This window comes from Mauremys reevesii, linkage group 3 (genome assembly GCF_016161935.1).
Source record: "Mauremys reevesii isolate NIE-2019 linkage group 3, ASM1616193v1, whole genome shotgun sequence".
In the NCBI taxonomy this organism is placed as follows: domain Eukaryota; kingdom Metazoa; phylum Chordata; order Testudines; family Geoemydidae; genus Mauremys; species Mauremys reevesii.
In genome coordinates, this window is record NC_052625.1 from 129,277,154 (window position 1) to 129,299,110 (window position 21,957).

General features: G+C 38.0%; 1 protein-coding gene across 7 annotated transcripts in view; it reads left to right on the forward strand.

Moving 5' to 3' along the window:
* PDSS2 (decaprenyl diphosphate synthase subunit 2) overlaps window positions 1-21,957 on the forward strand; it is a 171,699-nt gene that overhangs the window by 89,468 nt on the left and 60,274 nt on the right. For all 7 annotated transcript variants that reach the window (XM_039528882.1, XM_039528878.1, XM_039528879.1 and 4 more), the window contains one exon: window positions 15,298-15,496. In XM_039528882.1, coding sequence (XP_039384816.1) covers window positions 15,298-15,496 — 199 coding nt within the window. The remainder of the gene's footprint in view (window positions 1-15,297; window positions 15,497-21,957) is intronic.

The following is a 21,957-nucleotide window of genomic DNA, read 5'->3' on the forward strand; positions in this document are numbered from 1 at the left end:
CTTGATTACATATTCCTATTGATCATCTTTCACCCGCAACAATAAAATCAACTCTAAATACAAATCTAACAGTATTACTAATTCATTACAACCATTTCTTCATTAGCTTTTGATTGTTTTCAACATGTGCAGTATTCACAAATACAGCAATTATATGTTGAATAAGTGAAAGGAATACAATGCAGAGTACATCAGAAATCATTGCAGTAAAGATTACGAAGGACTATTGTAAGGACATAAAATAAAATCACTTCTGCAACACAGGAGTGTTTAGCGCTAGAAAACTGGATATGCAAAGAGCTACCAGCCTATCTAGAACAGAGTTAAGTTTGTTAAATATCATAACAGTTTAACGCTCTTAGTCAGGGCTTTTCTGTGACTCCTTAATGGTGGAATTTGCCATAGAATCCATCCCTTACTGCAGCATTCTGATCCAGAATCTAAGTTTTACGGTTGTGAAGAAAACCTTCCACAAACAAGCCAACACAATGGTGTAAATACCTGAAACAGTAACTTTTTGGAAGGTAAGACCTGTTTGTCCCTGGGATCAGTGGGGTGCTCACTCTGAAAACTTGTCAGCATTGTTAACTATTTCACTGCTGATGATTTAAGCAGAAACATGCAGATAGTGTGAATGTTCTGCAGTCCCAAAATCTTTCCTGCTCTTTCCCATAAGCTAAAAAAACCCAGCTGTCTTCAGCAGCTAAACCTCCCAATTTCTCCCTGACAAATTCTAAAAGTGATGCATTTTCAGTACAGATTTCTGAAGTACATTGAAAATTACAGGAATAAAAATTAGAGAAAATTAAATATTACAATAGTACTGATTGTATTTTCTTATTTGAGTCAGTCAAAAACTTTGATTTAATTTAAATGATGTTATCCTGTCTGCAGTGAGGCAGAAAGTTTGTGGAGTATACTGGTCCCTCCCCATAATTTGGATAGGGATGGAATATATTTATATTTAATTTTTGTTAACATCTTATTTCAGGGTTTTATACTAGTTGTTTAATGCCACGGATGGGTCTAGCTACTAATGCAGGATGTCTTCATAGCTCACATTAAGCTTTGCTCATTTATAGTTCTATGCCAAATCTATTTATTTAGAAGTGCTGTGATTTTGTAGGGTCTGTTACAGGGCAGCTGCCTCCCAACCACCCCTGCATGGCATGGGCTGGCTCTGCAGTGGTCCTGTCTCAGTTACTCCTCACGGATTCTAAAAAAAAAAAAAAAACCCTACAGCCAAGTTTGGGTGTTCCACTGATTTGGCCCTTTGGCTAAGTAATTTAAGAAAAGTCCAACTCTTCTGGGGTGTCCAAAGAGACAAATGCAAAAACATAGTGGTGGCTCACCAAAAAGGGGCCATAAACTCCCACGGCTTCCTTCTTGGAGTCCTAGAAAGGATGTTCTCTCTGAGGAAAGGAGAGAAAGAGAGACACCATCTCTGCCTGTGCCGAGGCCCTCTTGGGGGGGGGGGGGGTAGAGACCTAATTAAGCCACATGACCTGCAAATCATGTGACCTTACAGCATCTCACCACCTGGTGGTGATCTGAGTTTATCCCAGGTGTGACTGGGCCCAGCTCACGTTTAAAGGGGCCAGCCACCTTGTGACAGGGTCTGGTTGAATTCCCATTGAAATTAATGAGTCCTTCCATTCACTTCAAAGGTGTAGGGTAATAAGGTATCAAAATAATTTTGAATTTTTAAAATACGGTTGTGGGGCAATGATAGCCATGTCATAAATAGTAGAGCAATGAATATTTTTATCATGGAACTTCAGCCACCTACTTGCTCTCCACTTACTAATCATTTTCTCATGGAAGTTATTCTAACATTCTAAGCAGCTGGGTTTTTTGCATCTGCTCCCCAAAACAATTACACCCGCACAACACTCAGAACAAGCAAGAGTCAATCCTGCAGCAGTAACAACTTTCCATGCATAAAATGTTACAGGTTTAAAGTCTATTCTCTTCTGCTGCTGAAATAGGTTCACGCCATTGGGAAGGGTAGATCTCAGGCTTCTAAGAGGAACCTGTCACTTTCTTCTAGCCCTGGAACATCATAAGTAAAGGGATTTAAAGTTGTGGCATTTTTATGTACAAAACATGACTTTGGATCACTCTTGAAGGTTATTATGACTCCTTCTGAAGCTTGTGCTGTTGGGACTTGTGGTAACTAAAACATCTGGCCCTACAGGTAAAGGGATAAAAAACAGAACAACCCATTTTTTAAAGAAACTACAATATTTCGGAAATAGTTTTTCTGTAACGCATGTATATGACAGAATACATGTTGGGGGGTGATGTAAGGTTTGCAGGAAGCGGCGCGGACCGAGGGACGTGCTGGCCGCCGTTCCCGCAAGCCCCCATTGGCCTGGAGCGGCAAACCATGGCCAGTGGCAGCTGCAATCAGCCGAACCTGTGGATGCAGCAGGTAAACTGGCCCGGCCCACCAGGAGCTTTCCCTGAACAAGTGGTGGCCCTAGTTTGAGAGCCACTGATTTAGAATATAAATTATATTTTGATTTGGACACAGCAAATTTTATAATTCCTTCAAGTAATTTTCCTGTTGTACTTTCTTCTTTTGATACACTCAGTTCTGTTCACACATTTAATTTTATCTGTATGTCTTACTCCTTTCAGTTTGGTAAATAAAATATTTATTCTCTTAACAGGTCTACTCATTTGGCAGGTGTCCTTTCTTAATAGGCTTCAGTTGTATAAAATAGTTCAGTGTATTTAACATGTCATTAATACTGAATCCGTTAACATTAAGGTTACTGCACCTTAACTTCAGCTACATTGAATACAATTATATACCAACTCCTTAGAGACAATGTTTCGGGGAAACACTTGGACTGCTAAGCAGTCACTGAGAGGTTTGCTGGTGTCTATACATAATTGACACTACACAGTAATTGGAATCTCTATTACCCTAGTGCGATTTCTCTCACACAGTCATTGCAAATAACATTTGAACTGAATTTCAAAGGCTTGAGGCCTCAGAATCAGCCAATACAGAGAGAAAAAATATGGCCATAAAATTACTTGATCTTATCTTATTAGTAGTCTCCGTCTTCTTTCAATAAGTTATAAGTGAGATCTTGTACAGTTCTGAGGCATTATATCTTAATTTAGGGATTTAAAAACATTTTCAATTTATTTTCAATAGTAAACATACATTTGAAATTCAGAATGTTTGGTAGCCATTGTGGTACATTTATCATGAAATAGATGTTAGATAAGATTTAATGATTGGGTTGTTTATTGGGGAGTTAAAGGATCTGAACTTAAGAAGGGAGCAAATTTAGATTAATTCTGGTTGGACAGAAGTCTTAATTGGTAAATAGTCATCCAGTAAGTAGTCTATGGCGGGCATCCACCGTAGTTCTGAGGGAGGAGTATTAGTAATTGCCAAAACTGAACTCCTGATTCTTTTCTCCCAAAGCCCACCCTCCAGCCTGTCACCTAATCCTTTAATCTTTCCTTCGTGTTTGCCTTTCCTTTTGACCCACACATTTAGGTCATGCCTGAATCTTATTGCTTTTTCCTGCATAATATCTCCAACATCTGACCTTTCTCTGCCCACACTGCCAAAATTCTTTTCCAGCCTTGTTCCTCCCTGCAAATACCACCCTCCCTTCTCCTTCTCTTGGTTTCACAAAGTATCAATTAACTGTCACTCAAATCAGATACGGAGGTATGTCTGTCAGGTTGAGGAGGTTGTTGCGATTGCAGCTCTGGGAGGGCACAGGTGTATCTGGATGTTGAAGTAATTATGTCAGCTTGCATGGAATAGGTAAATCTGGCCTTATGAGTAAGTGAACACTGAGCAGGTTTCCTGTGATTAGCAAATAAGATTTTTCATGGTGCATTTAAACTGTTCATTTCACAGGATGACAACTTCAGGTGATTTGTCTTGGGAGCAAGGATTAGATTCCCCACAGTGGGGATATAATAAATGGGGGTGAGGTTAGTTAACCCCCCTCACTACACAGAGATTGGGAGTTGGAATAATAAATTGAGCATCAGCCCCCTCCCCTAATTCAGTGCAGAAAATGGTTGGATTTTCAGAGAATCTCAAGCTCTCATGGGAGGGCTCAGTGGTTGCTCTGTAAAGTTGTCTGCATAGAACAGTAGCCTTGTTTAGGCGTTGGAATGAGAAAATGCTTGACATTGGAATATCAAAAAGGAGAAGGCTGGTAACAGCTTGGAATGGGTGCTAATTTATATTATCCCTTTTACTGCTCCTAGGTCATGTGTCCTTAGGAAAGATCTTGCTTGAAATTAAAGATTTCATAAGTATATGGCCACGGGGCCAAATATTTTTTCTTGTTGGCCTCCTGCCACTACCAATAAGGAGTTCAGCTCCATTCATTGTCTGAATTGTTTAGAAATCTTTTTTAAAACAAAACAATTATCACAGTCCCCTATATTGTGGTTTTTGCTCTCTGCCGTCACCTTTAACTTAGTCCAGTCCCCTGCGTACATTATAACAGAGTCAGGAGACTAGGTTTTGTTTAATACTGGTTGTACCTGTTTGCACAAATGTCAGTTTGGCAGATGGGGAAGGAGCGGAGGACATAGTTGTGCCAATGACAAAAAATAAATTGATCATATGCATTAGACTGAACCTGATGATGCAGTTGGTATAAAGCAGGTTACAACTTCCAGGCAGTGAAAACACTGTTCTTGTTGTCATGCTGGCACAAGCAATGGGCAAAACCCCTGTCCCTGTCCTGAAGGGATTTAAAATCTACAATTCTTAGTGGTATGATTTGTACTTTGTAGACTCATTAAAAGACTTCAATATATGACTTGTCAACACTGCCTGCCACTCTGAATTTAGGGGTTTGGCTTCACATTTTTAACCAGTGTGAAATGCATCCTCATTTGTCTTGACACAACATTGAGATGTTTGCCTCTGAGAAATATATAACTATCTTCACACCCACGCAGCTCTTAAACAAATGTAAAAGCAAGAGAACAAATGTCCCCAAGTATTGTTTTCTAGTTGGACGGACGGACGGACACACACACACACACACACACACACACACACACACACACACACACACACACACACACACACACACACACACACACCCTGAGTAAATAGTGTTTTAAAGGCCTTAATATGGGTGTACCTAAGAGATGCCATTCCAGTCTTTTCAGTAAATGTGTTTTTAACCTTCCATGAAATATTTAGTTGTCTTTTGTAAAATTTTAAACACTGTTTAAAGCAATAAACTGTGTACAAATGAGGAAATTAAAGCCAAGTCTGACAGTTCATCTTCATCTTTTAATTTTGTGACTTTTATCACTTTGTGTCGCAACCTTACTGTTTTTCATGTAGTTTTTCTTTAATTAAATAATATAGTGTTTGCTCATTTAAAATGGTCTAGCTTTGTTCATGTCAAAGCTATACTGGCAGTAAATACCTTTTTTCTTCTTAGTGCCCTGTTAGATAATAGTTGAGAAAATAATAGATTCCAGGGACCTTTGATCCACCATTACTATAAAATAAAATGCAACTTAATTTTTTTCCCCTGGCCATAATGGTTTTAACCTTGTGTACTAATTTGAATGTGCTTATGGGGACAGAGTCTTAAATGAGACACAAATGAAGGAAAAATTGCTAATGCTGCCACAGTATATCTAATGAGCACTGTGTAATAAACCATAACCTCTTCAACATTTCTGTGGAAAATGGTGTGATTATTTTGGATGGCTGGCCCTTTGTGTATGGCTCATTACCATCTGGCATAATGTGTATTGATAGAGCCTGTAATTGTCAACTCCTATTTGACATGCTGCCTTTAATAAATGTGACTTGCATGGCTGGAACCCACTAATGGTTATATGGTAAACTGTAATTAAAGAAAATACATAGAGTTAGATAAAATATGTGTGTGTATATATATAAAATATGCATATATACATATATACGCACACAAAATATTTTTGTAGATGGTCTCTCTTTTTCTCCATTTTCTAGTCTTTCTTTGTGTATTTCCCACTTCAGCGTGATAGTGTAGCACCAAGTACATTGCTTTGCCAGCAGAGGCCTAAGTATCAGAAGACAGACATGAGTCTTGAACAGGTTGTTTCCTCTTGCAGAACCTGCTTATAGTGAAATGTTCTGAGATGATGATTCTCTATATATAGCAAAGTAGAATAAAAGTTGGTATACTAGTTTCAGGATAATGGGACACCAATCCTGATTAGGGCTTTTGGGTGCTACCATTACGTAAATGATAGATGATAATTGTAATGGGAAAAATGCAGTTCTGGTTTTGATGATTCTTAACTTAGAATTCAGTTCTTCTCTGGAAGAACTGGATTCACTAATAACAAGGTTGTCTGTGGCAAATAGTAAGCTTTATTCTTGCAAGTATGGACATCAACATTAATGGCTGTAGTAGCTAAGTTTTCATTTAAAAAAAGTTTCTTATCCTTATGGCTATGATGATAACCTTGCAAATGTAAACAGCTCCTGGGGGCTGCTGTTGCTGCCCACAGTTTTCCCAAGACATTGCAGAGGGAAATTAGCAAGAGTCAGGTCAGTATTATTCAGAACACTTTGGGCAGCAGTGAAACTGACAAGTCGGTTTCATGCTCCTGTTGGGCAAAACTGAGAGGAACTGCAGAGGCAGACACTAGAGCTGTTCACTTGTTAGAACCAAATAAAGAGATGTATACTCTTTAAATACTGTAGGAGACCCCCCCTCCCACCTATCCCAACAGCAACCAAGAGGTTTTAGAGTAGGGGAGGAAGCAGAGAGAGGGATGCATCTTTTCCCTTCCATCAACCAGGAATGGTAGGGGAACACTCGGATTTATCAGATTCTGACCCTGTTGGAGACTACAAAAGATAAAGCCACAGAACAAAGCCCAAGCACAGAACCCTGGAAGGAATCCCTTGGGCATTGTCCTTGGACAATAGGTATCAGTCACTTAAATTAATCTTTTGGTTAGTAAGCTTAATCCTCTAGCTGTTAGGCTGCTGGAAATTTTTTCAAATCCTTTGTGTGAGAAAGGGATGGTTGATGGGAGAGCAATTGATGTGGCATGATGGGGGGAAAGTAGAAGTTGCAGTTGAAGAGTGTAACAAACAGAATGTACCACTGTGTCTACACCCTGTATGCTACTGTAATAATCTTTGTACAGAATATGCCTTGTGAGGTATCATTTGAAAACTCATAGTTTGCTGCTCATTATTGTACTGATAAAATGTCTGTGGCAACATTATATGTGAAGTTATAAGATTCCATTGTATGGTGTTCTTAACACATGCTTCAAACTGAGGTTGGCAAACAGGCCTGCCTCAAACAAAAGAATGTGTTCTCTGCTTAATTTGCATTTAGACAGTAAACAGAGTCATCAAGCAGAAAGCATAGATTAAGAAACCTCAAACAGGTGAGAAAAAGCAGCAGGGAACATCCTTCCTTATAGACTCTTTGGCTATGTCTATACTATGCACCTTTTAGTGACACAGCTGTGCCACTAAAAGGCGGCAGTGTAGCTGCTGTTTGTCAGCAGGAGAGAGCTCTCCCACCGACAAAAGACTTCCACCCCCAATGAGTGGCAGTAGCCTTGTAAGCAGGAGAGCTCTCCTGCTGACAAAGTGCTGTTCACGCTGCTGCTTTTCAACAGTAAAACGTTTGTTGTTCAGGGGTGTGTGTGTGTGGTTTTTTTTTTTTTCACACTCCTGAACGACACAAGTTTTGCTGACAAAAGTCCAGTATAGATAAAGCATTTGTCTTCTGAATTTCATCTGGAAATCTTTTCCAAGAGGGGGACTGATACTATAAAAAGGATGGACAAACACCTCAGGACACCCCTCAACTGTCCATCGATTCAGTGCACCAAAAGGGACAAAGGAAGCAGCCGTTGAACTGGAGAAGGGGTTCTGACCTAAGAAGTTTGCACAGTAAGTGCTGAAAGCATGTGGTGAGAACTGCTTTGAATTTAACATAGTTTAAGCATTGATTGCGTTTTATCTTGTAACCATTTCTGACCTTTGTTTCATTACTTGTATCCATTAAAAATCTCTCTCTTTGTAGTTAATAAACTTGTTTTATCTAATCCAGTGTGTTGAAGTGTTTGTGAAACTCCATTTGGGATAACAAGATGGTGTATATTATTTCTGTTGATGAAATGATGGACTTTATATACATTTGTATTGTCCAGGAGATGGCTGGGCGGTATAGCACATACATTTCTGGGGGGAAATCTAAGACTGGGAATGAATTGGGGTCACTCTACAGTATAACCAAGGCTGGTAAGAGCTGCGGTGTGGCTGGAAGGCTGCAGCGCACACACAGACATAGCTGAAAGTGACTTGCATGCTGGAGGCTGTTTGTGAACTGTCCAGATTGAAGGCTACAGCAGCAAAGCATTGTGAAGGGCACCCCAAGTTAGAGGGCAGGGGTGACACAGCCACTTGTTAGTTTGAACTGCACCCTGTGTATGTCACAGAAAGGAAAAATGAAACAGAATAAAATGTAAGTAGAGAGAAAGTAAGAAATATAAGAGAAGGGAGAGAATAAAGAGAAAACACCTTGAAGATTATGCAGAAGACACTGATAAATTCTAGGGAGAGGTGAGGGTGAAGAAATAGTGGAGTGAAGGTAGGAAGGGAAAGAAATATTAGAAAGGCAAGATACATAGTACATTTTTTAATTGTGTGAAATAAAAAATAAATTGACAAAGTTGCAATTAGGGTACACAATAAACTGCAATTAGCTGATTTATTCCTTTAAACTTCATGCATTTTGAGGTGGAGGATGACAGTCACAGGTATTTTTCACCCTTGCTGAGCAGCTTAGTCTTCAGTGTAGTAGGTATCAGATAACCTTTAGATGTTGCGATTTTAGACATTGTCTTGCATAATAGATACTAAAGCCGTGATCGTGTGATAGAAAGTTAGAGTGGTGTGTCTCAGGACTACTGTTTTTAATTTAGGTTTTTCCTTTCAGCAGTGGAAACTGCAACCTCTAACAACAACAACAAAATGTTTTGTAAAGTACAAACCTTTCACTTCCTGTTCTCCCCTTGCTAATGGGGTGTACATAAGTGGAGAACCAGATTTTCTACCTCCATGGTTCTATTTACTGCTTGGTATATACTGACCTTTGGGTCACATTTCCATTAACTATGAAATTCCATTTGATGGACAAATGGCAAAGAAAACTGTAAAAGTCTCACCTTTTCAGCCGTGTAAATAAACGTGTTCTTAGTTTGGCACATTATGGCTCCAGTGTACAGGATCAATTTGAATTTATTATTTGCACTTACATTTACAGAGGATTTTCCATACATCTTGTTGATATGTCACAAAAAGACATTAAAACTAGATGCCAGGTTAGCTCCAATATACTATTAGCACTTAAGAAATAATAATAATAATAATAATAATAATAAATAATAATAAATTAGAAGAAATAACCCTAACTCGGAGTCACATTAGTAACTGCAATATTTTCTTCCTTGTACCTACATTTCAAGTAAAGAATTACTGGTTATTTTGAATTTAGAGATAGTGGCACTTATGGTGTGTTCTAAGTTGAGGAAATGTATTGGAAATTTTTGAAAGAGAGAGAGATTGAACATAACCTCCATAAAAATGCAAGGGATAATCTATCAGGTTAAAAAATCATGGACAAAATTTTCAAGTTTGAGTGTCCAGTGTTAGTCGCATCTATTAAGAGGGGCTGATTGTCAGAGAAGCTGAGCACCTATTTTGCTCCTATTGACTTCACTAAGAGCTGTGGGTGCTCGCTGCTGAAAATCAGACTATTTAATTAGGTGTCTAAATATACATTTTGGTGACTATTTTAAGGTGCTCATTTAAAAATGTTGCTCCATGTTCCTGCTGTTAATAGTATTTCAGATTATTAAAATTTTTAAAAATATGTATTTATCACAATTTATATTGATTGTTTACTTTTACACTTCATTCAGTTTTGACAGTGAAAATGAACTAGTCAAGTTCACTTATTCTGATAACATATGGTTTCAGAGTTTGAGTTGCAGGTGAAAAACTGAACTAAGCTGTTTTCATGGTCTTTTTTTTAAAGCCACGAAAACACTTTTACATTTCTAGCTATATTAGGTTTTGGAAAACCATTTTATAACAGAACCTAAATTTTGTGTGTAAACTCCCTGATAATGTCTCTTAATATCATGTTGACTTGTATCATAACAGTAAATTGTTGCACAAGGCCATTTTAACTGTTTGCGCTCAAGATGAATGGCTAGAATTTAATATGAAAAAATGTGCCTGATAAAATAAGCAAAAAGGACAATCAGGATGACATGAAAGCACATTGTTAAATATATAAATAAAAAATTCACATAACAGATTCGCTATTCAAACCTATTCCGTCTTTACAGATTTTTATTTATTTTGCATCAGTCTGTCAGTCCTTTTGCCATTTATCATAAATGGTCATGTGGGCTTCAAAACTTGCATTAATATCGGCATGACCTGATCATCTTTGTAATAGCTGTACATTGATTTCAGAGTAATATGATACTGACAGTCAGTCTCATTCAGATGATGGGAAGAGTTAATATAAAAAAAGTCTGAAATATAAATTGGCAATTGTTCAGCAAATGTTCAAAGTTTTCTATTTCTGCTGTTTATCTATTTGTGTATATATAGCAATAGGACTGATGCCTGCACATCTGTGCTGGCTTTTCTGTGAGAACTGTACATTTTCCCTGCTTGGCATGACAGAGACAGCCTGCTGCTCTCAGGGTGCTATTAGGGCAGTTTATCTGAGGACATTTGTAACTGATTCCATGAAATACATATGGCAAGGGTCCTCCAAAATGCACAGATGTAGGACTGTGATCTTTAGAGGCTGAGGTTCAGCAGTTTTGCTGCAGTCTTCAGTAGTCCACAAAACTGAAACTTGCATTCACTTAAACATTCCTAGCTTCCTATTGCAAACCAGTCTTCTGTGGCCCACTGTTAACCTGGCCTTGCAGAAAAGTCTTATGATTGCTATTGTTATTACTTAAGAAGGATCCCTGCTCTGAGGAGCTCAGAGCTGGTCTATTCACAGCTTTTGCACTGATGTAGTTAAGTCAATGCAAAAGCTGTGCGCAGACAGGCCTAAGGACAAACAAGTAGATGGAGGTCAGCGGAAGGGGAATAGCATAGACAATTTATATACTACTCAACTTGATTTACTGTAGGCAATACAGAAGAAGTGAGTGGTGGATTTTGCAAAAGGACTTCAGTGTGGACAGGGTGGGGTGTTGTAAGTGAATTTAGGGAGTTCTGTCCCTTGTGCACAGTACTCACGGAAGAAGGCATGGGGGTTATTGTGTGAGAAACAGGCAAGTGATGTTGGGGATGTTAGCTGAGCAGAGGGAATGGGAGGCAACGCAAAGCTTGATAAAGGAAGGATAAGTATACAGGAGGCATATTTATGTACAGCTTTGAAGGTGGTGACAAAATTTACATTTGTTATATCTTATGGGAAGCCAAAGGAAGCATTCAAAGAGGGGATATGTATGATCAGACTGACAGGCAAGGAAATTGACAGCAGCATTTTATATGGACTGAAGGGGCACAGTGTGTATTTGGGAGACCATAGAGGAGGTTGTGATATAATGAGGGCCTGAACCAGTGATTTGTCTGTGGGGATGAAAAGATCTTGGAGATACTGAGGAGGAAGCAGGATTTGAAAATGGCCTAGGTATGTGGGGCAAAGGAGAGGGAGGACTCAAAAATGTCACTTGGGTTACAGGTCCTGAATGTCGGAGAAGTTGGTGATGGTGGTTTCAAGAGTGATAAAGTAGGAAAGTGGAGAAGGTCTGGGAAGGGAGATAAGGAGCTTGGTTTTGATCACATTCAGTGTAAAGTGACAAGACATCCAAGAAATGTCAGAGATACAAACTGAGATTTGGGATTGGGTGGAAGGAGACAGTTCAATGGTGGGGAGAGAGAGATTTGTAAATCATCAGCATGCAGATAATTGCTGAAGCTGTGTGAGCTGAAGAGAACACCTAAGCACATGGTGTAAAGAGAGATTCGCAGAGTGCCAGGGACAGAGCCTTGGGGAACCTCAATAGAGAGTGGGAGAGGGAAGGAAGTGGGCCAACTGAAAGAGATGCTGAAAGTGCAGTTGGAGAGGACTGCACATTCATAAATAGGAGGGGAAAGTGGTCAGTGTAATCATGAATGGGAGTAGCAGTGATTTCTGAGCAATGATTTTATTAAGATGTGGTCCATGTAATAGTGCAAATATGAGAATCTCTACCATAAACCCAAGTTTCCATAAGATCACACCTAAATATATTTAATTTTATTTGGATTAACTGGAGAACGAATCAGTCATCTAAGCTTAGTTCAGTTCATTGGTCAAGATGGAGTATTGTACAGTTTATATATATTTGGTACTGTCTTAATATGTATTGTTATGGATGAGACTTAAATGATTGTTCTTCACTAAGTAATGCTGTAGAATGGGTATTGTTGTAAATGTAATTGTCAGGACTCTCAGCATTTTGTTAAGGGCCTTTTCAAAAAGGGTAAATCTAAGTATATATATAAATAAATAAGCTCTTTGGGGGCAGGGACCATCCTTTTGTTGTTTGTACAGTGCCTAGTGCAATGGGCTTCTGGGTACTACCACAATAAAAATAATAAAATATAATAAATGAAATTTATTTTAAAAAATCTCCTAGGTTGATGGCTTCTGCAACAAGTTTGAGAGCAGAGAATTTTTAGAGCCAAGTTGTAACTCCCCAAAGAGAAAGATAAATTGGTGGAAAATAGTACATTGATTAGAAGATAAGTAATAGACTTTCTATAAAGAGGACATCTGATAATTTCCCCAAATTATGTGTATAACATGGTACTCATGAGAGCATGAATACTGTTTGGAAAGCAAAATGAATACAGAAAATAAAATGGAAAAAAAATCCAGATACTGAGCATTTGGAAAGTATGACACTGATGTATTTATGCAACCTTTTCATGGAGAGCTGTGCTGAAGTCGAAGAGGGGATTTTGGTTTCCTTCATTAAAAGCTTATTAAATGAAGAAACAGGACAGTCGTTGTTTTGCTTCAATAGTTGGGGGTCAGAGAGGCAGGTCTGATCTCCTCAGAATATTAATGTCTGCCTTCAGCTGAGGGAAATGAGCCGTCACTTGAGTTAGCTGAAGCTTTATGTGCTCGTCACTAGGGATCCCCATATGTCCTGGGATCTTCAGTAGTCGGAAATGGCAGAACTCTGTTGTAGAGAGCAGAGGGCTCTCATTAGTATTCCTAACAGGTAGTTCAGCTCAATCTGCCGAGAGCAAGTCTGTTTAATGTTGATCAGCTGTCCATCTGATAAATTGAATTGATACGGACATTTCCTCCAAGGGCTGCCCTGACAATGACAGCAGGAGCATCGGGATGTCTTGTTAGTCCTTTTTTTAATCAGTGCTTGAAATATTGTTAACCCTTTGGTATACCCAAGGCTAGAATATGTACAGTACCTTGTCATTTGTGTGGCTGTGTATACCGAAGGATTTTCTCCCCTGCCTCTTTGAGACACAATGTTAGGCTTGAAGTTTGTTGCCTAAATGATGAATGCTTTGCCCCCTGCTGTGTCTCTCAAGAGTAACACTTCCCTGCAGGAAGCAAAATAGTGAATAATAAATAATGTCATCTTTTAAAACTGTTTAATTGAATAATTTTTGTTCTATGGTAATAAATATCATGGAAGCCTCAATTCACCTCCCCCAAGCTGCTCTACTTTCTTGCCTGCTTTTAGATGCAGCAGAACTCTAACCTAAACATGGATCACTATGGGTAGGTGGGCTAATTTATTTACAGAATAAATCTGTGCTGAACCGTTTTCCTTGGGAATAAGTATGGAGAACCTAAAAGGGCTCTGTGCAAGGTTACAGTTTAATTTTATGTTTGGTGTCTAAGGCCTTGATCCTGCAAACACTTGAGTACATACATAACTTTACTCATGTGAGTCATTTTCATTGACATCAGTGGAACTACTTAAGTAAGTAAAGTTGTGATTGTGCTTCCTAAATTGCAAGATTACGGCCTAAATGTACCAATTTCATGAATTGCAAACTGTGAAATTAACAAACCGGTTTACTGCTTTGCTACTTGATTGGTATTGTTCTGCTTTCTCTCTTGCATTCAGTTGTTGTACCTGCTTCACATGTTATGATTCTAGCATAGGCTCAGGTGTCTGGTCTCCTTGAAATCAGATTAATTGCCAAACATCACTGCTCAGAAAAAAAAATCCTTTTATCCTCTTCTTTTTATTTCATACTTCAATGTAGAAGGTCAGGTAAGCACTCTCTGAAAGAGAGACAAGTGCCACTGCTGTTTATAGATTGCTTACTGGCTAAGGGTTGGCAAAGTGTAATTTTCTCTTTCTGTGGGTTGACTTGGATATGTGATCAGCTTCCCCTGAACATTCCTTACACTCTGATATTGGTCCACCAAATTTAACATTATTTTGTTCTTACAGCTGTTACATCATTTCTTCTTCTCCAAAACTGAAAAGTGCCATAGAAAGGGGAGCCATGTAGAAAGAGAAAATACTTCTTTTTCCGTGCAGGGATTGGGGCCTCCTATATTGAGCCCATTAGAATACATCAGAATGAGAAATTGACTTGTAAAATTATCCAAGTAAAATTTAATCTAGCATTGTGCTGCACAGAGGAATTTAGATAATCTCCAGTTTCTACTAAACAGATCAACTTAGTTTCATCATCAAATGTCATTTGCCCACTGCTTGTCTATTAGAAAATCTGGCCCCATTATTGAAATGTGAGGCGGTATCCAACTATTACTCCCCCTCCCCCAGTCCAGGGAACAGTCATTTATTGCAGCACTTTTCTAATGCGTAGCTAGTTTTTAATCCACTCCTGACCTCTCGTTCCCTCACCACTATGAGCACCCTATGGTTGGTTTCTTAATAGTTTCTTTTAAGGGACATTGTCAAAATCTTTAAAAATATATAAAAAAATATTGACTAGTTACCTGTTTGAATTCTTTGAGAAAGTTAATAAAATAAAACAGAGAGGAAGATTTCTTCCCTTCAGAAGCTGTGAGGATTTGACCCTATCATGCTATACTTGCCCAGGTGATATCATGCTCTCTCTAATTACCTCTTTAGAAATCGCAGTTCACAAGATTTATGGTGAAGCAACAATTATAAAACATTCTTGTGTAGATGAGGAACTGTAGAATGGCTTTTTATCAAAAATCTGCATTGTGTTTGTGGCTTCAAAAATAAATCTCTTATCTTTGCTTTAAGTCAAAGAAGTCTGGCAGAGATTACAGAGTTGATCCACACTGCCTTCCTGGTGCATCGTGGGATAGTAAACATTGGTGAGCTGAAGTCCTGTGATGGCCTACTGAAGGACATGCAGTTTGGAAATAAAATAGCTGTCCTGAGTGGAGACTTTCTTCTAGCAAATGCTTGCACAAGCCTAGCTCAGTTACAGAATACTAAGGTAAAAAATGTTTCTATTACTCTAACAAGTAACAGCTCTGGTTGTTAGAAAACCACTGAACAGATATGTCTGAATTGGGACATCCTTTCACTGTAAAAATTGGCACAATTCTATTGTATGTGCAGATGGATTGACAGCTGGATGTTGCTCCAGGTACATCTACCACAATATTACAGAAATGTTACCACTGCTAACGCTTTAGTATCTGTTCTGAAGCAGTGATGCCATAGATAGTAGTGGATTAAAAGGCAGGCTGGTGAATTAACATACATATGCTGCTGTGTCTTCAAGACATGTAGGAGTACAGTACATCTCTGGCAACCTGCTAGGTGAAATTCAAAACATATTTAGTTGATTATTTAGTTTTATATTGTGGTGGGTTTTTTTGGAGGGAAGAATGGATTCTGTTTGATTTACATTTAGGGGATTCTTCAGGATCTTTCCATTTTGGTCTGCACAGGTGTGATTTGCCTTTTTGCTATTAGTAAAATTTTGTTAGACATCCAGACAGCTTTGGGCATTGAATGCCCTATGAACAAAAATACATTATCATTTTAAAAGACAACTGCAGTCATTTTGCTCAGCTGAGCTGTCTGAAAGTTTACAAGATAGGAGGTGTTTATCATTATGAATAAACTTGTGTGTGTGTGTGCGCGCGCGAGAGAGAGAGGATATATTTATGCACTAGGTAAAAACCAGTACTGTCACATAGGTGTAATTCATAAAATGGGGAAAAAGCCCCAAATGGCTGAGAACTTTAAAATTGTAAATAATAGACTGTGAATCACAGTGATGATTGAACCTGGTAATATTCTAAACAAATAGGCTGTCTGGAGTGGCTCATGAACGTGAGTGCCAACTTCAGGGCAGACTGTTACAAACCAGGGCACAAACCCCAAACTGGTTGTGAGTTCTATACTTAGATTTCTCCAATCAAGTATCAAATGTGAACCCCCTAACAGCCTTAACATGGATTCACAGACAATTCCCTTGGGCACTCCTGTCTATCTTGCCATCCAGGCAAAACTGTCCTTGTGATAGATGGTCCCTTACATCAAAAATCACAATAATATTCAGGTTACTCCCAGTCCAAAGGACCAGTCACTTACCCAGTCAGTCAGTTGTACCTCAGATTACACACCAAAGACAATGCTTGCAGCCAATCCTATAATAAATTAACTAACCATTTAACTGAAAAAAGAAATGACAGTTATTTACAATGTTAAAACAGGTAAACATGTACATACAAATGAGTCTGAAACTGATGGGATGAGTCCACCTTCACATCTCCTCTTCATGGATGTGGGAGGAGCAATCTACAAAGTCTTTTGTCCACTGATATTCTGTAATGATTTGTCTGGTGTCTACGGGCCTTCTTTTGTTGGAGAGGAGATAACACCTCTTGTGGTAAATTAGCATTTCACTCTTGGGAATGCTTCTTTCCTGACTGGGGGAGCACCCAGGTTTTAGTTAGGGGTATATAGTACAAGTCATGGACAGGTCATGGTCTGTGAACATAGCCTTAATTATAAGTAAGATTAATAGATGCAACAACTCTTAAGTGTTTCATAAAGTGTAAACACTAAACACATTTTTATAAATCTAATACCTGTTTTAACAATACTGTTGCATAGGTGAGCCAGACTGGTTTGCAGCTATGCATTTGTCAGTGTTCAGTGAGGCGTAGGGGCCTTGGCATAAGCCGGCAACTGGTCCATCAGCATCACGTCCTTCTAGTTGTTTCACACTGACTCATCAGACATTCTAGGCTTCAGAGTGACAATCTTGGAATCTTTTTATATAGGCACACAAGAAAGTATAATTATCTATCCACTATTGTGTATAATAAAAATGTACTTCTTATGTAAAATATTTCCACAATGTTAAGTTATAATAACATTTGCTATTTCTGAGCCTAATGATTTTGTTCTGTTTAGCATCTTATTCTGCACCTTCTACATACCCATGGTATCTGAATGTGTATGGTACTTGACTGATGTAATTTATAACACTAGACGAGTTCAATATAAGAGAAGGTAAATCAACTTCCAACCTGCTTGACTAATGGTTTAAATTATCTGAGAAAAAAAATGTAATATTTAATATTCAAAAAATATTTTCTTTAACTTTTACAGTGCTTTTTATGATTAAACTATTATATAAATCAGTTTAGAAACTGATTTAACATGAACATGATTATACTTGTTTTGTATCTACTTAGGATTAATTCTTCAGCATTTCAGGAGATCCTGGATGAGGTCCTCACTGCAAATCAAAGGAGAATTTAACCCTAAATAAACCTAGGTTTTAACTCAAACTGAGGGAAAATTTTGAGAAAATAATAAATTAAGCATTCCAGCAATAAAGTATAGTCCCTTAAGATTTGCCAGGAATCAAACCTACTGTAAGTTGAAGCACAGATACCAAAGAGATGCTTTATTTTTCAAGCAATCGTATTGCATGTCTGAAAATTCTGCCAAAACATTTTAACACTTTTTTTCATTTTTTGACATCTAAATAGTGTCATAGCTTCCACATGCTCTAAGTAGGATACCACAATGGAAACTGATTGATTTACTAAATTATTCTCTCTTTCTTCCAACCCTACTGGGAAAGTTAGAAAATTTTAAGACAAGTTATAGAAATATCTTGACATGTGCCATGATTTTAACAAACCGCATTTATTCTTTTGAAAGTGGTTAATTTTCAGTTCTGTGCATCTATTTTTAGGAGTGTGAAATAGCCATGACTTTTTTCATCATAATGTTTTGTGTTCTTTGCAGGGCTGTTGATTAATTGCAGTTAACTCATGCGATTAACTCAAAAAAAATTAATCGTGATTAAAAAATTGCGATTATTCACACTTTTAGTCACACTGTTAAACAATAGATTACCAATTAAAAAAATTTAAATATTTTTGATGTCTTCTACATTTTCTAATATTTCAATTACAGCACAGAATACAAAGTGTGCAGTGCTGACTTTATATTATTATTTTTTATTACAAATATTTGCACTGTAAAAATAATAAAATAAATAGTATTTTTCAATTCACCTCATACAAGTACTGTAGTGTAATCTCTTTATCATGAAAGTGCAGCTTACAAATGTAAATTTTTTGTTACATAACTGTACTCAAAAACAAAACAATGTAAAACTTCAGAGCTTATAAGTCCACTTAGTCCTACTTCTTGTTCAGCCAACCGCTCAGAAAAAAAAGTTTGTTTACATTTATGGAGATTATTTACAATGTCACCTGAAAGTGAGAACAGGCGTTCTCATGGGACTTTTGTAGCCGGCATTGCAAGGTAATTACATGCCAGATATGCTAAACATTCGTATGCCCCTTCGTGCTTCGGCCACTATTCCAGAGGACGTGCTTCCATGCTGATGATGCTTGTTTTTAAAAAAAGTGTTAATTAGATTTGTTACTGAACTCCTTGGGGGAGAATGTTGCATGTCTCCTGCTCTGTTTTACCCATATTCTGCCATATATTTCATGTTATAGCAGTCTCGGATGATGACCCAGCACATGTTGTTCGTTTTAAGAACACTTTCATGGCAGGTTTGACAAAACACAAAGAAGAGACCAATGTGAGATTTCTAAAGATAGCTACAGCACTCAACCCAAGGTTTAAGAATCTGAAGTGCCTTCCAAAATCTGAGAGGGACTAGGTGTGGAGCACGCTTTCACAAGTCTTAAAAAGAGCAACACTCCGATGCGGAAAATACAGACCCTGAAGCACCAAAAAGGAAAATCAACCTTCTGTCGATGGCATCTGACTCAGATAATGAAAATGAACGTGCGTCGGTCGGCACTGCTTTGGATCGTTATCGAGCAGAACCTGTCATCGGCAAGGACGCATATCCTCCGGAATGGTGGTTGAAGCATGAAGGGACATATGAATCTTTAGCGCATCTGGCACGTAAATATCTTGTGAGGCCAGCTACAACAGTGCCATGTGAATGCCTGTTCTTAGTTTCAGGTGACATTGCAAACAAGAAGCAGGCAGCATTATCTCCTGCAAATGTAAACCAACTTGTTTGAGTGATTGGCTGAAGAAGAAGTAGGACTGAGAGGACTTGTAGGCTCTAAAGTTTTACATTGTTTTATTTTTGAGTGAAGTTGGGGGTTTTTGTACATAATTCTACGTTTGTAAGTTCAACTTTCATGATAAAGTTATTGCACTACAGTATTTGTATTAGGTGAATTGAAAAATACTATTTCTTCTGTTTTATACAGTGCAAATATTTGTAATAAAAAATAATATAAAGTGAGCACTGTACACTTTGTATTCTGTGTTGTAATTGAAATCAATATATTTGAAAATGTAGAAAATATCCAAAAATATTTAAATAAATGTTATTCTATTATTGTTTAACTGTGATTAATCACAATTAATTGTTTTAATCGCTTGACAGTCCTAGTTCTTTGCAAGAAAAAGTAAAAGTGATGGTATTGTTCTTTGTAGCAGTTAGTAGCTAAGTAAATTGGCTTATAGAAAAAGAAACATGGAATATATTGTAAACAATACTGACCATGATAAGACTACAACCTCTATCTAGGCATGTATATCTGTTTCAGTAATTAAAACTGTTGTAATTTAAACTTAAGCATGTTAGTTTAATTTAAACCATTACTACTGAACTAATTTTATTGTGCTGTTAGATTCTTGTCTGAGCTTCTGTATGATGCATTTATCTCTGTACTTCTCTTGGGGCTTACAATTAGATGTAAATTTCTGCAGTCATAATGAAATGCAGAGCTATTTTCTAATTGCCAAGGGTAAAATTAGCAAAGTCAATTATTTTCCCTTAGGCTTTTCCCTGTAGATATTAAAAGGCTGCAAGGTAATTGCCTTAGGTAACACTTTGATTTTTAAATAACATTAGGAATAGGAATTGTTGTTAATCTTGTAGTAATTTTCCCCCTCTTGCTACTGTTGTAGCATATCACTGTTAGTGATGTTAACAAGATTCAGGGCTAAAGGAGGGAAGTCCTTGAAATGTTATTTTTAACTAATGCTCATGCTTCTCATTCACACGTTTTCAAGTGTTGTGATGCAGAAGAGTCATTTAAATCTTTTTTTACCACTTCAGGGTACAAGAACCTTGAACTAAAGATATCTTGAAATGCCAGCTGTGAAGCCATAAATTGCATGACCTCCTCCAAGATAGATTGCACTGTGCTGGATTAATGTAAAACATCATTGTCCATCACAATGATGGGGCCAAGCCAGGGTCATCTAAATTCTTGTTGTTTGAGCATGCAAACATACAGAATAACTTGAAAAGTATTAGGAAATGGAAGGAAGCATTATTATCAGGCCATATTTCAGTGTTTTTTCTAGACTTTTTCATAATTGATATAGACTGTAACGATTAAAATAAAATGCTACAGGACGGTCATAACTTCATTATTTTTGTCATTAAGGCATAATTCTCAGTTGGTTCATCTAATAAAAATGATTAACATGATACATATTTAATTACATCTTTACCATTGTATAGAACTGCATGTGCATCTGATCAGACCATGGCATATTTACAGTTCTTGAATGCAGTCGTTGTTGGGTCTGTGGCAAGGCACCTTCTCAGTCTCTCCAGACTCCACTGCTTTTAGCCTTGGTGAGACAGGCTTGGGTAAAACAGTCCCTCTTGGTTGCACATAGGAAGTCTGTTCCTTCTCTCCACCCGTCTTTGGGGCTTGTTTTTCTCCCTTATGGGAGGGAGTGCAGCCTCCCCTTCTGGTGAGGCTTGCTGCTCCTAACCTACTGGCAGCATGACTTCTTCTGTCTCTCCCCCTTTTCTCCCAACAGGGGAGGGTTTAAAAAAGTCTCAAGCCGCCCTTAGTTGGAATCAGCCTATCCTAAATGACCTCAGGTAACTCCCTCTCAGCTGATCCTAATTGATTCTCTGGTAACCTCTTCTCAGCTGGTAGGGAGGAGGGCCTTGTAACCTTCTGGGACTGTTTTCTGTGATATAAATGCCTACATAGATAGAGGGTGCAGTGAAGATATACACATTCCAGTCATCTGAGGGTACTGATACACAAGTCTGAGCGAGGACAGATTGATGCATATAAATGTAACATAAACTGCTCAGATGTAGAATTATATTGTACATATTATGAGGCACAAATAATATGCTAAAATAATCTGTAAACATCAGTCATATGTCAGTAGTTGGTTTTAGTCAAAGGACCACTTGGACTACATGTTATATCATTGTTCTCCGGAGTCCTGTTGACTGAGGACTTAAGGATGATCCCCCGCAATTTTTCTCCACTTTAATTTCATGACCCTTGTATGGATGACTGGACTGTACTTCGAAGCACTTCCTACAACCCGCTATGTGAAATGCTAGGAATTTGAACTGAGGACTCCTGCTTGTCAGTGCAGAGCTCTACCACAAGACCACATTATAGATCACTGTTATATTAAGCATTAGTTGTTTATAAA